We start from the raw sequence: 17,399 nt of genomic DNA on the forward strand, positions 1-17,399 counted from the left end.
GCCTTTGATTTGAGTGAATTGTAAACATCGGCCCAGTAAGACATCTTGAAAGCCGACACAAGTAGGATACTTTTTCTGAATTAAATACCGTGCGACATTGATTACGCTATCTGATATGGAGGTGCCCTGTACCAGAACATTTAAATCTGCATCTGAAAGAGAATACCGTTTGTAGACATTTAGCATGTCTACTTTAACAGTTGCAAGGCCTACCTTTTTTACTTGATTTGGGAAAAATTTACGCTTGACAGCTCTCACTTTTTTTGGCCGCCCCCTTCTTGCTTTAACCAAAGGTACCACAAGTTTTGTACTGTTAGAATGCCCAAGATAACTTGTGGCAGTAGTTTGTGCTAACTGAGCTGGTGCAGCCTTTATGGCTGCTGAAGTTTGGTTACGAGGAAATGTGGTTAAATTTCTGAAGAAAGCCTCGCAGGACGAAAGTTTTTCCAATAACTCCTTCTCACCACAATTAGATAATACGTTAGACACGGTTTTTGACATTTCGCAAAGACTCCTATAAGCATAAGTATACTTCTCTTGTGCAGTGTCAAGCTTCACACAGGGTGGTGACTGAATGCTGCTTGTTACCACTGGTGTGGCACTAGTGGTTGTGCAGCTGTCACTCAGGAAATGATCCTTGCACCACCTGTCTGGTATGCAAGCCTTGTCGAAAAGATCTTGCTTAGTAAAGTCACGCACTGCTAAAATATGTGCACAAGGCAGAGTGTACTGGTTATAAAAAGCACATGTGCAAGAAGCCAAGCACAATGAAACACTGTACTGTGATCTTGGTGAAACTACAACATAAGAATTAGGAGTGGAAGTGACTTGATAACTTACATTTTTAAACTTCTCATACTGCTCTAGTACTTTACTTTTAGCCTCAGAAGAGCAATTACGGGACAATTCTAGCTGAAATGGGTCATTGATATCATTTATGTTTAGGTTCAGCTTCATTTCTTTAAGCTTAGAGAACTGTAGAGATAAAGAATCATTATCGATGTAACCTACCAATGCTTCTATTGCTTGAACCAAATGCATGCTTGAAGAGAGATAATTTTTAATCTTTTGATTGTGGCACTCAATGCGATTATTAGTATTATTACCAAATGTAGGAAGGGCTTGCCGATATGCATGTACCCACATTTCCTTACACAAGTGCCAGTTATGCATATAGTAAGAAATGAAATCTGTGCAAGTCAAGTAGTCTTGCTCAGTGGGGGAATAAACTAAGCTTTTTAAGAGAGGAAGCAACTGATCACTTTGCTGTCTAGCTTTTTCATTAACCTTTTGCTGGGAACAATGCAACACATGCCACGTACACAAAAGTATGCTATAATTAGGAAGAATACTGGTTAAAATGCGCAGTTCATTGAGATCTTTATCAATCATCACTACTTTGCAAGAAGACACAACAAATGGGTTGAAATCTACAAACTTTGTGAACATGGGCTCAACAATTTCAGTCGTCTCATTTCGTAAGGAGGCATAACACACAGGTCTCCCACGACCACGACCATCTTGAACTAATATAGAGTAAAGAATATAACCCTCAATATTCACTTTATACGTTCCATCAATAAATAGAATCTCTGGATACTTTTCCAAAATCTCACGCATGTGCGTTGTTTGAAGAAGTATGAATTGCAGGTTATTATTTTGATTCATTTCATAGTGAATAACCCAGTTTGGATTATTTTTTAGCAAGGTCTCTACCTTCTCTAAAACCATTTCACCATGAGCCTGCTCATTGCGGATAGGAATAGAAAATCGTTGCTTGTAATTATTAATGTCCTTTGTAGTTAACTTCTTACCAGTTTTTTGCTTGACCAAGTTTTTAAAATCCTTTGCGCCAATATTACATTTAGCTAAGTCAAAGAATTCTTTTTCTCCATGATTCAGGAGCCTCTTCTGAGGATACAAATCATAATATTCTGTGGGATGGTTATGCTTAGCTTGTAGTTTAGTTATCTTGTAGTGCAGAGTAGGCGATTTACATAGGCTTACCGATACTGTCATTTCACAGCCAGTACCATTGTAAGCTTGCTTTGGTCGCTTTCCTATCCCCCTGGGCTTTATTGTGCGACTGTGAATGCAGCTATATTTAATCCTAATATACTCGAAGTCCTTATCTTCTGATGTAAATGGACTTTTATTACTCTTATTTATCATGACTATATGCCTGCCCTCCCTGCACCACTCATCAAAGCTTTTCTTGAAAGAAGGAAAGTTATCAAATGTTGCATTTAAATAAACTTTGCTACCCCCACCATATAGTGTATTTACTGGGTTATTGAGGACAGTTGGGTTGGCACCAGTGTTTACACAAATAGCCTGGGCACCAGGGCTGACAGGCCTGCTTCTGGATGTCAAAGCAGCCTCACAATACTTGTACTGCACAGCTGCAGTGCACCCAGCTTTCATAGGGTCACCAGCCTCTGTGCCAGGATCGCGCTCAATTCGCATGCAATCCCGAGTCAGTGCTGGTAGATGGCTTTTGCAGACAGAAACCTCGTTCACAGCGTCATTCGTGACAGATTCACAGTGAGTCGCGGAACTAACTGAGCAGTCTTTCAACTGCTTGCTAGGAACACGCTGCACCTTTTTAAAACTATCACGAATGACGTTGTGCGAGGCACTGGCTCGTCCTTCAGGCTTTCTACCACAGACAGCGGAAGAAGCAGACTGAATCTGTTTCTGGCTCACAACTGCTGTCATAGGTGAAGTGGACCTGATGGACTTGGCAGCTGTCACAGCAAGAACTTTGCCTTCACTGTCTGCACACAGTTTAGAGCTCTGTTCTTGCTTGTGCAGTGCCGCAGCCTTCCGCCGGCTCTTCTTTGACTGCACCAGTTTCCACTCACTGTCGCCACACTGGCCGACAGCCTGTGGCACAGCTGCTTTTCCAGCACTGGCCTCCTCTTCCACCACAGAAGAGCGCACAAGAGCACTCTCATGCTCCTGTGAGGCTCTCCTTATTTTCCTGTCACAAGTGGTGCTTGCACCTCGACTAGGGATCATTGGCTGAATAGGCTTCTCCCCAGTGTTTCCCTTGCATGGTACACTTGTGCCATGGAAAATGGGGGAAGGCAGGCTGTCCCAGGTCCACCAAGCCTTGCTTCCCTTGCAGCGAACGTGGACACCGCCAACGAGCGTAAAGCCAATACCATGAATGGTACTGGCCAGTTGGTCAGTCTCGTGTCTCTGAATGAGAGCACTGCTGGTTTTCCAGACAGGAGCTGGTGCAGCGGAAGGTCCACCTACTGCTGGAGAATATTGAACTGCATGCATACCAAGTGCTGGAAAATCGACTTCCAAGTTGATGGAAAAGTGCTCCTGCCGAGCCCACCCACTCCATGCAGATGCCTTGGACTCCTTGTAGGACTGTTGGATGTGTCTCCTCTCTAGATGGGTGGACAAGGCACAGGCCTCACGGTGCAGGAAGTCTGCCAGCACCTTGTTGCCAAGCCGGCTGGGGTGGACACCATCCCTGCTCAGGAATCCAGGCCAGCTGTCCACAAGACTATCCAGGATAGTGAAGCCCCTCTCCAGGCAAAGCTGTGCGAGTGCGGCATTCACATTGCTGTAGTGGTCATTCAAATGACAAACATCACACAACTGTTCTTCCCCTTGGCGGTACCGATTCTGCCCCCGAGGAAGAATGGCAGAAAAAGCTACATGCAACGTGTGATTGCTTTCGATGATTCCCTGAGCGAGCTGGCGATATTTGTCCATGCACATGTTGACACTGTCAACAGTGTTGTTCGTGCCAACATGTAAAATGACAACATCAAAACTGGCCAGCTTGTCAGCAATCATTGAGAGCAAGTGCTCAATCCTTATTCCTCTGTGTGCGGCAACGCTAACAGACAAGCCACGGCGCGATGGGAAATACTGGTCGACGTATTTCACCATTGAATCGCCCGCTACTAACACACGCGTCATGTTGCGCACACTTTCAATTCAGAATTACACCATGAAAAAAAAAAAAGAAACAAGAAAGTGAATATTTAATCTAAAACACGGCTGTCAACTACGCAAATGCACTACGACACAGGTACGAAGCACGTTAACACGGATGACCAAAGAAAGGGCCACGCACAGATACTGCTAAATCAGCCTATACGCGAAAAATCACAAAAATACGTATTGGGATGGATATAAACAACGTTAATAAATATAAAATAGCAGTGAAAATAAGCGGTTGAGCTTAGATGATGTTCGAGGCTTGCGAATATGTAGCAGAACAACGCCTGTAGACAGCTCGCAGAAGCAGCAACCAGCCGTACTCCAGCAGCAGCAGCAGCAAGTGAGCGTCTGCTGGCCAGCTGAGCCACGTTCCGATTCGGTAAATTCGAACAACGCGCTAAATCGAAAACGACGTATGTCATGACAATTTTTGTGACGTCACTTCTGTGCAGCGCAGAAGCCGTTTCTGTGTGGGGATGGCTACAGCGCCACGCGGCGCAGCAGCCATTGCCTTACGTTTTTGAAGCTTATATGCAACAAAAATAACGTAAAAAGTTTAAAAGTCGTAAACGTAATTATAATTAACCCTAAGTAAGTGACGCCGTCATTCAGCAAGCAACTTTTTAATACAAGGCATCCTCTGATATTAGTTGCAAACGCCGAAATTGCCGATCTTAAAGGCTGAGTACAAAGTCTCTTACCCCTACGTAGGCAGCGTCGCCATAGATGACCGGCGTTTCGCGCTCATCTGGCAGGCACAAGAAATCTAGGAGGCGTTGGTATTGTACAACGCCTCCTCTTGGTAATGTACAATTAAAAGACATAAAAAATTAAGTCTTGGGCACACCAGCACAAATCTTGCAATTTTTATGGTAGCTCAAACAAACAAAAATTGAAATAAATATATAGTATTCAACAATTTTTTTGTAATATTAGTTTAGGTTGCAATGGTGAATAGGCCAGACGCAAGCCAATAACGCAGCCTTTTTGTCAGCCACTCTTGCGCGCATCCATGATTTCAAAAGATTACTTGTAGTTACGTTCACTTTGTTATGTCAATTTAAGCCGTGTCAAATTCATCGCGCGCAGTTTCCTCCCATTTTTTCAGAACCTTTGAAAGTGTCGGGTGTTTCTGCATACTATGGATTTGTGACATCTAGCTGCTCACAAGATGGCATGTGGGCAGGGAGCTATGCGACCGAACCCGGTGAGTGGCTAGTGCATCGTCTTTTCTGCTCGACTAGTAGCGATTTTGACTGTGAAATTCACGCGTGTGCACATTTTTTTGTTTTGAATGGCAGGATTTCCTTTTTCATCCTGTACGTGCGGTGAACGTTACGCTCGGAGCCGAATCGGTTCCTGCCGAGTGCGTGAACCTGGTTGCAGCGTCCTCGAGGTTTGGATTGATATTTGCAGCATTTGATCAGGGTGAGTACAACTATTGTGATTGTGGTCCTTTAGCGCTGTGAAGTTGTATGTAACATTCGGTGAATATTGTTATCTATGATGATTTGTGGAGTTTAATGTCCCAAAACCACCGTATTATGAGAGACGCTGTAGTGGAGGGCTCCGGAAATTTCGACCACCTGGGGTTCTTTAACGTGCGCCCAAATCTGAGTACACAGGCCTACAACATTTCCGCCTCCATCGCAAATGCAGCCGCCACAGCCGGGATTTGATCCCGCGACCTGCGGGTCAGCAGCCGAGTTTCTTAGCCACTAGACCACCGTCGCGGGGCAATATTGTTATCTATTAGTATCTTAGGACGGGAGCATTGATGCTAAGACGCGTTCGTCGCTAATTATCGGGAAATTACTAAAGCTCACTGTTTAGCTCGCCGCAAATTCCCGGAAGGATATAAATGGATGACCAAGACCAAAGAACATGCCTGGCACTGAATACACATCAAACAAAACCTTACACAAAGCTTTATGCGCGCGTACTATCCACCCGTGTAAATAAATACACGTGCACTTGCAAGTTCTACAATGAACACACGATCGTCACGCAGGCCATCTGGGAGCGTATGAAGTCGCCATCTATGCATGATAATTTGAACACTATGGAAAAGATAGAGGCTGCGGTGCAGTAGTTCGAAATGTGTGGTGGCTTGGGTCACGGAGGACATCTGGCTGTCAAACTCTAGCTACAAGCAATCACGTGACTACAACAAACTTGCGTTGCCAGATTGTGGAGCTGCAGTATTAGTGTCCCAATGACTGGCAAAGAAAGACTGTTCTACTCTCGTTGTCAATAATCCCGGTGTTTGTGTACTCATAAATACCCCATAAAGTGAATGAGAGAACAATTGCTGCTTCAGCTCAGATGGCAAGAGCATTTGACGTGTAATCTGAAGGTTGCAGGCTTGGTCCCTGCTGGTGGCAAGTTGTCTTTTTGTCCATTTTTCTTCTCATCTACATCACAGTTCCAGGGTGTCTACCAACCTGTGAAAGTCCGGGGATATCTGCAAAACCTGGCCAGGTCATGGAAACTGACGGCAGTCTGTTTGAACATCACAGAAATAAGCAATACAATTTATTAAAACTTAAAAAAAAAACTTGCAGTTTCAGCTGCAACTACAGTAAACAGCCAGAAGAGGCATGAAAAAAAAGGGAAGGGCAGTGCATAACCATTGTTTCTTTGTATAAATGTGAAAGTATACACCTACCAAGAAATGCAAAGTTTACTGACATTTCGTCACCGATATGGGAGCCTTGTTCACAATAAAAGCCGTAGGAAAGGCACAGCGTATCTAGGTACGCCTAAGTACGTGATGTAAGCACCGAGAGTACATTTTCGAAAGCGTCGCGTCACTTCTGTTCAGCATTTGTGTAGTTGTCTGTATGTGCAGCGATTCGAGGTGCAGGCACGATGCGAGCTGCTTCTTTTGAGGAGAGCGGGCTCACTTGGCTAGTCAATGTGGTGGCCTGTAGATTCCATATATTTAGCTAAGATTTTCGAGGCCATGTGTCGTTTCATGAAATCATATTCGTGTTGTTTAACTCTTTTGTTGAAACCACAGTCTCACCGATGTACTGGTTGTCGCAGTTGTGTCAGCCTATGGCATAAAGGAGACTGGGGAAATTTCTGCTCGGCAACTTCTTTCTCACGTTGACGAAAGCATTCCTTAGATTTCATGATGTCACATGCACTATATTTTAATGTCTGTTGATTCTACATATCGCATGTTTGTCTTGGCCACGATTTCAGCTTGGCTTGAAGGTCTTCCGGTTAGGCCAGAACTGCCACCAACAGAGGCTTGCCAGGCTATGTCATGCCTTTTATTATTAGGAATATTACTGTTATTATTATTGGCAAAGGAATGGCAAACGACCTCAGCTACACACTTATTGCTGGTAGCTTGCATTTCAAAGGTAGCATTCAGTTTTTCGAGATGGTGCTACTAAATCTGTGAATATTTTTTTGTGTCCACATTTTTTGGTTTATCCATAGAACGTGCTCGCATCCGTGATTTATCCATGGAATTTACAAAGCCGTTGCGACCTGAGAGATTCCTTCTTGCCACCACATATTCAGATGTCAGTGTCTTAAACTCTATTCCACCAAGAAAAAGTTTTGCAGTATGGTGCCGTCCTTAAGAAATTGTCATTAGTTGTCAGAATGCGCAAATAGTAGGTATTCTTCTTGCTGAAAAGTATATTTCAGATAGTAAGTACAGCAAATCGGGTTAGATCAGATATAATAAAATCCACATTCTAAATAGTAAAATCAGTAAATAGAGTAGTCCCGGTCGATCTAATTTAATCCAATCCACATGCTAAGTGACTTGGGCATATACTCCAGTGGTGAAACCGGCCAGGCTCCGGCATCCTCCTTTTACACGGATTGCGCGAGATTGCAGCACTTCTAAAAGGTCTGACTACATGTGCGCGTTGCTGCCCGTCAGTGCTTGGCTTTATGATGCGACGCTGCATCCTCTCCCAATGAAGGGAGAGGGCAGTGCAGCTTTGCATAGCCATGCACTCTCTCTCTCTCTCTCTCTCCATAGGGAGAGGGCGTGGCACGGTGTCAAAAAGTCATGCGCTCCGGCGCATGGCTTTTTATCACTGCCTGGCTTAGAGGTTTTATTTTGGCCAGATGTACATATTTTTTTATATTTACTGCATGCGCTCAGAACATTGTGAGCGTGTGTGGTAAATATGTTTACTTATATATGAGTACCTCATTTTTTTTTTAACCACTCGAGGGTTTCTTTTCAGTGCACATAGTTTTGCAAGCAGGTGTGATGGTCCTAGAATTTGCTTTTAATCATCACGGAAAACCTGGCAAAGTCAAAGAAAATTTGGAAAAATCAAATTGGGTAAAACCCTGAGTTACTACAATAAACTTAAAACAGGACAATTAAGAATACCCCCTATACTTTTCTTGCCTTTTATTGTCTGCTGGTTTTCAATTATGCTTGTCCATTATACAAGGGCATCAAAGCTGGCAGCTACTCTTTAGCTTCGCAGTATGCATATGTAGCTCCCATTCACTCTGCACCAGTCTTTTTGTGGAACTTTACCTTGGGAAATAGCGGATGTGAACCAGGAATTCTTCAGGAGATAGAGTAGCACTTGCTCAGGCTTTCACGACAGATGGGCCAAGCCAAAGTACTTTTCCCAATTTACTTTATTAGCTAATAGCGCATGTTAGCATAATACAGGGGTGCAACAGCTATGTCAATTTTGACACAATTCGTCATTGTTTTGCGAGCTGCGCCAAAACCATGAAATTTGCTGTAATTGCACCGCGCCGCACCAATATACCCGACCAGTCTCAAAATTTACTCAGTTGCGCCAATTTCAGCGATAAATGTAGTCCACATTGGCCACCTGCGTTTTGCGCCATCAACCAAACCCAGCGCGCAGACCCTAATCTTGAACCATGGTGTAAGTTATATACTCGTTAGGTGAGGACACTCTCGATCGAGACGCGATTGACCTGGTCAAGTATAAGATTAAGTAACTATGCTGCACGCCCATTGGTCTGCTGACTGCAAGGGATACCTACCTATTAGCGGGACGACGGAACTTCAAGCAAAAAAAAAAAATGCGTTGGCGCAGGCACCAATGTTTCACGGTATATGAATTTTCAGTCGGCAAACACGGTTATGGCATGTTAGGAAAGTATGCCATGTTTTGCGCGTACCAACAAGGTCGATGTGCTGCGAACGCCGCCGTTGCCAGCGACCACGTTGGTTGCCATATCAACGACAGGTAAATAATTTTTCTGGCTTGAAGCTGCGTCGTCCCGGCGATAGATATGTGGAGCCAGGCCAACGCGTGCACGCCGTTGTTATATCTGATCGAAGGAGTCTTGCAAGCAAGCCGAGAATTTGTGCCTTAAACGCAGGGCTGCAGCAGCCAAAATAGAATTCGGAGCAATTTTCGGAGCACCAAAATGTTACTTTTGGAGCACGAAAATTTAAATTTGGAGTAGGTTACAGGAAAAAAAACTACTTTTTTATCATGAAAAACCAAATTTAGTACAGTAAAATAGAGGCCTACATTTAGAAAAAAAAATATGAACAATACATTGAACTCGCCTAAATCATGCATAGGGAACATGGGCACTGCTATTTCAATAAAAGTACTATTCCGAATTACCCCACTGAGCAAACAATCAAGTCCAGATTAGCATTTGCTGTACCCATCAAATCCTTTCACAGCCTCTGCAAATTTAAATGTGGCTCTGCCAAGCTGGCAGCCTTTGAATTCCGGACGTTCGTAATACCGAGGAGTAAGGGCAGCAAGAAAACTGGTGCATAACTTTTCGTTTTTTTTTAGGGCTAGAGAAACGTCAATTGCTGCTCCAAATGATTGCCAGTAACCTTCATAGATGGCAGCGATCATACTAGTACTCACGATTAGGTGTCACATACATGCATGAGTAATTGAGCGAAATGTACTGTGTCTTGTGACTAACGCTAACAGAACCTTCCAAATCATAATAAATTATCATTTGGAAGGGGCTGTTAACACCAGTCATGGGACACAGATTATGATGTCATGTGATCACGCCATCATGTGATGTCACAGTGCCAGCACTGTGATGTTATCTCAGGTTGATTGGTGTTTGCAGCACTCATGTTGACGCGGGCGATCACTTCTTGTTGTACAGCATGGTACCTTAAAAGTGCCATGCTGTACTTCAGATTTCCAGCTTTTCACCTCATAGTGCTGCATGTTGTTGATGCTGACTTCTTTTCTGGGAACTTTTTTGCATTCAGACTACTGCTACATTTATATTTTCATGCATGGTATGGAAGTCTGGAGCTTATCTACTGGTGTAAATCTTGAAAAATAAAATCTGAAGGGGACAGACATTGTGCCATGGTAACCATTTTGTCTTTACAAAAATGTCTTGCTTTTAGTTGTATAAAAATTAAAATTATACTTTGAAATAAAATTTAAAAAAGTGAGCACGGGCCTCGGCACTGCGTCAGGAAGCCTAACCTAATAATAGTGGGCAGCCAATAGTAGAATTTCATGTTGGTGAAACTAGTAAGTGTAGCTGGTAGGGGGGGGGGGCTGAGCATAATTCTAGTTCATGTATCATTTGTTAAAACCATCAAATGAAAATAATAGCACTTTGAAATGGAAAATACTCAAATCTCTATGTAATGAACATGGATATAACGTAACATCTGTTATAACTAAGTAAATCTGTTATAACATCTGCTATAACTAAATAGACATAGTGTTGTAATATAAATGTATAATTTATTTTTGGATATAATTAGGGGTGTGCAAATATAAAAATTTTTTAATATGAATCGAATACAAATACATAGCTTTGAATAAGAATCGATTATCGGATAATGAAGAGGTACAATTTTTTTCCACCAGTAATTTTTTACTCAATCATATATTTAGGTTGGAAGCAGTGCAATTGTTATTATAATCAGTTATTGCACACACAAAAAAATGTCATCATCTGTACTTCCCAGAAAGCATAAGACTGTAATAGTTAAGCTTGTGACTGTGATGTCTTTGGTTCGATCCACATGTTAAACAAACCTTTTGTATCTTTTTTTTTCATGTGGCAGGACTTTATCACAAAACAAAAAGAAAAGATTTCGTACCTGCCATGATGACTAGTGAGCATGAGGCCACTGGTTTAATAGTGTTAACAGTTAAGACCAGTGTACTTAAACTTAAGTGGTTATTAAAGCAGCTTAGATGGTCATAATTCATCCAGGTTCCCACACTATCAGCTCTGGCTCTTATTTTATAGTTCTCTTTCTAATTTTCTCCCCTGTTCTCACCTGTCAAGCCACCAAGAAAAATAGGAGTACTTGGGGTGTTTTTCAACTACACAGCAATACTCGTTATCTCGCTTGCTTCCGTTGCCTTTCTCGAGGACCGCGCCCGCCATTTTCCGATCAAGAATGCTGTGTCGCACTGATAGCTGCACGGTTGGGACCGTGGTGTACCGTGCGTGCAGTGATAACGCGAGGTAAGAGCGCAAGATAGATGATTAATGATGTGTGATAGAAGGACGCCCCAAATACGCCTTTTTGTTGACAGAGCCACAACTCCTGGCGGCGAGGGCACTATTCTGCTGCATCGCAACGCCCTTTCGAAGCACTGGCTACAGACGGCAGTATACTGACGTTGGCAAAAGAGCAAGATTGTAGCAACGGTGTAGTGGAGGGTTGATAGCAGAAGACATTGCCGTGTGATGCGCGTACGACGGATTTTCAAAGGCGCTTTCAGGAATGCAGCGTAACTACACAGTAATCCGTCCGTCACCTTACGTGTGTCACCGTTGGTAACGAAAAACTATATGTGATGATGTCATTGTAACATTACCGAAAGTGCATGGCCTTTTCTAGGTTTGTAATTGTGCAGAAAAATACTTCAGCTCATTTGCATGACCATATCAGCTATCATGAAATTATTCTGGAACTATGAAGAGGGTATACATGCTGAAGTAGCGGCACAGCTGACGGACAACTCGTCAGGCTTCAACATGTGTGCGTATGTTTTTACGGTGATCCCTTGGGGAGAACTGGTGTGGCTATACATGAAACGTGTTACCATCGTACGTCGAGCTGAGTGCACCCGTAACTAGTGCATGCGGTGCATCGCCTACTAAGCTCACTCCATCAGCGCCGTGCCCTGTAACGTATACGCATGCATTTGCCCTTGCACAGAGATTTTTTTTCTTCGTGCGCCCTCTGCACGGGACCGAGCAAAAGTATGAGGACTATTTTGTCGAGCCTGTGTGGCGGCGGCAAGTTGCCTTCATTTCCACGAGGAATAGGCATTTGCGGTTCCGTGCACAGGAGCGCGGCAGTGGACGGCATGGTCGGTACGCTTACGTGAACCGTAACAGCGCTAAACCACTAAGCCACATGTGTGCAGGCTGTGCATGATTTAGATTGATTGGGATATTTATCATTGGTAGGTTTATCGCGATGACTGGCTGCTGCATTCGTTGGTAGCCGTCATCATGCTCCCATGAATTTTCATGCAGGCATCACCGCACTTGCATTGAAGTCATAGTAATCACTGCATTATCTACTGAGGCTCTTAAGGCAAATGCGCAAAATCGCAAGTTCTTCACAGTGACATGTGCGAAATAGTGAATTTTAAGTTCAAAGTGAATCGGGATTTCGGTCAAATAATTTCATATCGAATTCGAATAGTATATATGACATATAAAGAAAAATGGGCATACTTATCATTGCCTAACTAACATGCACAATATTTTAAAAAAATGAAACAGAGCCTCTATGCAAATTCTCTTTTTATTTTTTGTTCAAAAGAAGTCGAAGGAACTTTGAGTAGTAGCAGGATTTTACTTCCAGCAGGATGTGAGTCGTAACCCTTCAAATACGTAGCATTTTAAGATTTATTATACTAAGAGCATAAAGCCATCATAACTTGCTTTTAACCTTAATAAAATGAATTGATTTGAGAGTAATATTTTCATTTAAAGGGGTCGTGCGACACTTTTTCAAGTAGCCATGGAATGCATTCACTAAAGAAGCTTATTTATGGCCTCTTGAATTGACCACCGCAGTTGCAAAAATTTCTCGCACACTGCTAGTGCATTCTCTCTTCTCATCCCGACAAATGCACTGGAAGCTAAACAGGGTGGGATGGCACGGGAAAAGAAAATACATCACACGTGCTTTCTGAGCTTGCGGGGTCATTTTCCGAGAGAAGAGAGCAATTTTTAGCTGACTGAGAATTTATTGTGAATCGCACGCTGCAAGCTGCGCTATACTATTTGACTTGTGTGTTCTCAGTAGCCTCGACGACCGATCGGCAGCGTTTTCTGACAATGCTTAAAAAGTGTTGCAAGGCTTCTTTAAATTGGGGGGGGGGGGGGGGGGGGCTTCGCGGCAAAGTGAATTTCTTTTGTATAGGTGCTTTCACAGTTCAGCATTTTTACACTGCAGTGAAACCACCTTCACAGGTGGTACATTCGGACAAATATGCATATGTTTGTTCCTTGCGAATACTTGGAAATTTTCACTAATTTAAATTTGAACCGAAGGAAGTTCGAATACCCTAATATTTGTTTGAATATTCGAAGCTTTTGAATAATCACACGAGCCTAAAAAGAAATAATATTGAACATCAAATATTTGAGGAATATAGGAGTTCGAATATTCAAAATTTTCCAATATGTAGTTATCGAATCAAATATGAATATTACGAATGCATATTCACCGAATATTCGAAACATTTGAATATTTGCACACCTCTAGATATAACTAACTTTCGTATGAGATGCAACTTCGTTAATATGAGATTTGAGTGTAATGCATAAAGGTACAGCTTTTCTTTAACTTCAGCCCTTCCCCATGTGTATACCAGTTATTAATGGTCTTTTAGGATTTGCCTTAGGAAGCTTTCTTCCAAAGCATGTTCTCTGGGGATTTTGAAAAAGTAATGCATAGTCCTGCAATCAGAATTGTACTGCATTGTCAATGGCTCCCACCAATCGGTCATTATAAATAAATAAATAAATAAATAAATAAATAAATAAATAAATAAATAAATAAATAAATAATGGTGTATGATATTCTTTATTTCTTTTGCATAATAAAGCCAAGCATTATACACATTTGCACACAACAGAAGTAACCTGTAATATTCCAGAAAGTGCATGCCCTACAGTGTCTTTTGAAATGGAAGCTGGGTACAGTTTCTGTTGTTTGGAAGGGCTTCAGACTTCAGTGTTTGTTTTATGAAAAGTACACTATATTTAACTACCTAGTAGTTTAGGTATGATGTTCAAAAGCTAAACCTCAAGAGGAAAAGGGGGGGGGGGGCTCGCAAGGTGTGTCCCATCTTGCCTGAACATCCCCATGACCCCCCATGATTTATGCCACTGCACTTATGAGCAAAGCTTTGATGAAGCTTGAAACTGGTATAGTCCACGAAGTCCCAACATTGTTGTGCTAAAAGGAGATATGTAGCTACATGAATAAGGTAAAACAGAACCGAATGAGTGAAAGGTAAACGAGCAAGTGCTGTGTATTGAAGATGTAAGCAGAATGAATAGACCTTTCAGGATGTACATGAACTAGTCGCTATTATTTCAGTTGCTCTATTAATAGAGTCATAAGTTGCAAAGCACTGTTTATTTGCTATTTGTGCTGCACTGGTGTCTGCATAATATTGTTTGTTTATCATAAATAATTTTGTGATCATTGTGAGCAGCGGGTGCCTGATAGGCTGAGCTTAGTGCAATAAAGAAGAAGAAAGGGCTTAGTTTTTCAGTGTGTGGGGCAGTTACTTATCAAAAGTTTGGGGCTAATGAAGATAAAAGGATTTAACCATATTGCCACTAGTACAAGTTCTGCAAGTATTATTTCCATAGATGCTGGCAGGCTTGTATGTGCCACTCTTCAAAAGAGAACGAAGATGCGCATGCATAGAAAAAAAAACGATAAAGTCGAATTGCCGTTGTTCTAATCAGTTTGACGTCCTTGTGTGCCATTATCTACAGGTTACAGTTACGGTGTAACGTGACACTGGTGGAGGTGCTGGGTAATAGTCTATGCACTGTTACCACGAGCAAGATCTCGTCCCCAACATCGACGCCTTGGTAGAAACAGCCAACCTTCGACGCAGTCGGCGGCAACTAGGCCTACCACCCCGATTCGGCCCTCTTCCGGAATGCTCTAGAACCATGGAAAATGCGACAACTGCAAGCCAGACTGAACAGACCATGACTCTGCCAGCTCCATGGCCACCAGCCTCTCGAACCCCAAAGCCCTTCCATGGGGAACCCTATGAAGACGTTGAAGACTGGCTGGACCAATACGATCGAGTCGCTGGCGCCAATGAGTGGGACGAGGGCCGGAAACTGCAGTATGTCTATTTCTACCTGGAGGATTCGGCGCGTATTTGGTTTAAGAACCACGAGGCCGCCCTGACAACCTGGCTGGTGTTTTGCACTCAGCTGCGGAACACGTATGGTAGCGCAGGCCGGAAAGAACAAGCTGAACGTCTCCTCGATTCTCGCAAAGACCAAATGAAAGTGTGGCCATGTTTTTTGAGGGAGGAGATGTCTCATCTGTTCCGTCGAGCGGATTCTGCAATGACGGAAGACAAAAAGGTACGCATTCTGATGCGGGGTGTCAAGAAGCAGCTGTTTGCAGGACTTGTACGAAACCCACCAGCTACCGTGGCGGAATTCCTCGATGAAGCGACGACAATGGAGTGAATGCCAAGACAGTGGTCTTCGCAGTATGAGCGGTTCGACAACCTTGCATGTCTGTCAGCACCCTTGGTAACACCCGACGTCACGAGCGTGAGAGACCTTGCTGAGCTAGTCCGTAGCATTGTACGCGACGAGCTGCAAAAGCTTCACGCAGTGCCCTCACAGCCTCAAGTGGCTGCTCTGACAGACGTCGTCCGTGAACAGGTGCCGCAGCTGGTACGACCATTAGTGCCACCTCCAACCGAAGCTCCTCTGCTAACGTATGCGGAAACTGTACGCACTCCTGCATCGGCAGCCAGCTATTCCCCCCGACCGACCAGCCTGCAGGCACCGCAGCACTTCTCGGGCCTGCCGCACTATGAAAACCAACGACCGACTTGCCTGCAGATGCTGCAGTACTTCTCGAGCCCACCGCACTATAAGAATCCGCCACCTAATTTGCGGAAATCGAGCGTGTGGTGCGCTTCCGACAATCGGCCACTTTGCTACCACTGTGGTGAGCCAGGTCACTTGTACCGGGAGTGCTCGTAAAGACAGATGGGCCTACCTGGATTTCGGCCAGACGCTCGTCAACCCAAGGACGGGGAACGACCCTGTGCTATCGCAGAATACTTGGCAAGTCTACCGTCTCCGAATCTTCAGCAACGCCAGTCACGCTTTCCGTCCCCTCGACGCTTTACGTCCGCGAATCAATACTCTACTTTCACCGATGTTGTTGCGGGACGATCCGCTAGGTCCCCAAGTCCACGCCGGGGAAACTAGAATCAGCGGCCTCCGGGGGTGGGACTGCTGTTTAGCTATCATCAAAACAGCCTCCTCTGACCCATCCGCCGACATTCAACGGTTCCTTTCAGCCGACACCTCACATCGCCGACAAACCCATTTCTGCTGACATTGCCATCCTTGTCGACAACCATCCAGTGACTGCTCTGGTTGACACCGGCGCCGACTACTCGGTTATCAGCGCTGAACTTGTGGCTGAACTCGGGAAAGTTACGACTCCTTGGGGGCATGAACCAAACTTTCGGACAGCAGGTGGTCATCTCTTGACACCAATCGTGATATGCACTGCAAGGCTGCAAATCTGTGAGTCGACGTTCATTCTTTCGTTGTGCTTCCCGAATGCTCCCGGAAAGTTATCCTTGGCATGGATTTCCTTCGCGAGCACGGCGCTGTTATAAATCTTTGAGACTGCCTCGTAACGTTTCCTGATGACTATGGCCCGAAGCCTAGAGATACCGATCCGCAGAAGACTGCGCTTCGCATTGTCGACGACACCGCCACACTTCCGCCACGCACCAGTATGTTCGTTACTGTACAGGGCGACATAGATCATGACAGTGGTGGTATCGCTGAAGCCAACCTTTCAGTGCTCTTGTCTCAGCAAATCTGCATTGCCCGGGGCATAATTCAATTTAAACGTGGGACGACTGAGTTGTTGGTCACCAATTTTAGTGGACCTTACCAACATTTGGCCAAGTGAACAACAATCGCTCATTTCGATTCTATTGACGATGAAGCGTGTATGACGATAGCCCCAATTTCTGCAGCTGTTGAAAGGGACACCGCGGTAGCCGATACAGTCGATGTCAATCCGAAGCTGTCATGTGCGCAGAAAGAGTAAATCCGCTGTATCCTCTGCGTGTTTAGCGACTGTTTCGCGTCTACATCCAAGATAAAGCAAACGCCGACCGTAAAGCACTGCATTGTCACTGACCATGCTGAGCGACCCATACGTC

The 17,399-nt window shown here is 44.0% G+C and overlaps 1 protein-coding gene across 6 annotated transcripts in view; it reads left to right on the forward strand.

Moving 5' to 3' along the window:
- The first annotated feature begins 4,944 nt into the window (after positions 1 to 4,944).
- Nup214 (nuclear pore complex protein Nup214) overlaps positions 4,945 to 17,399 on the forward strand; it is a 280,169-nt gene continuing 267,714 nt past the window's right edge. For 5 of the 6 annotated variants that reach the window (XM_037413729.2, XM_037413730.2, XM_037413731.2 and 2 more), the window contains exons 1-2: positions 4,946 to 5,176; positions 5,271 to 5,397. In XM_037413729.2, coding sequence (XP_037269626.2) covers positions 5,141 to 5,176; positions 5,271 to 5,397 — 163 coding nt within the window. In that variant the 5' untranslated portion in view covers positions 4,946 to 5,140. Of the gene's footprint in view, positions 5,177 to 5,270; positions 5,398 to 17,399 lie in introns of all 6 variants that reach the window. The other variant, XM_075879493.1, reaches the window with a different exon arrangement.

The sequence above is a fragment of the Rhipicephalus microplus genome, chromosome X (genome assembly GCF_043290135.1).
Source record: "Rhipicephalus microplus isolate Deutch F79 chromosome X, USDA_Rmic, whole genome shotgun sequence".
Classification (NCBI taxonomy): domain Eukaryota; kingdom Metazoa; phylum Arthropoda; class Arachnida; order Ixodida; family Ixodidae; genus Rhipicephalus; species Rhipicephalus microplus.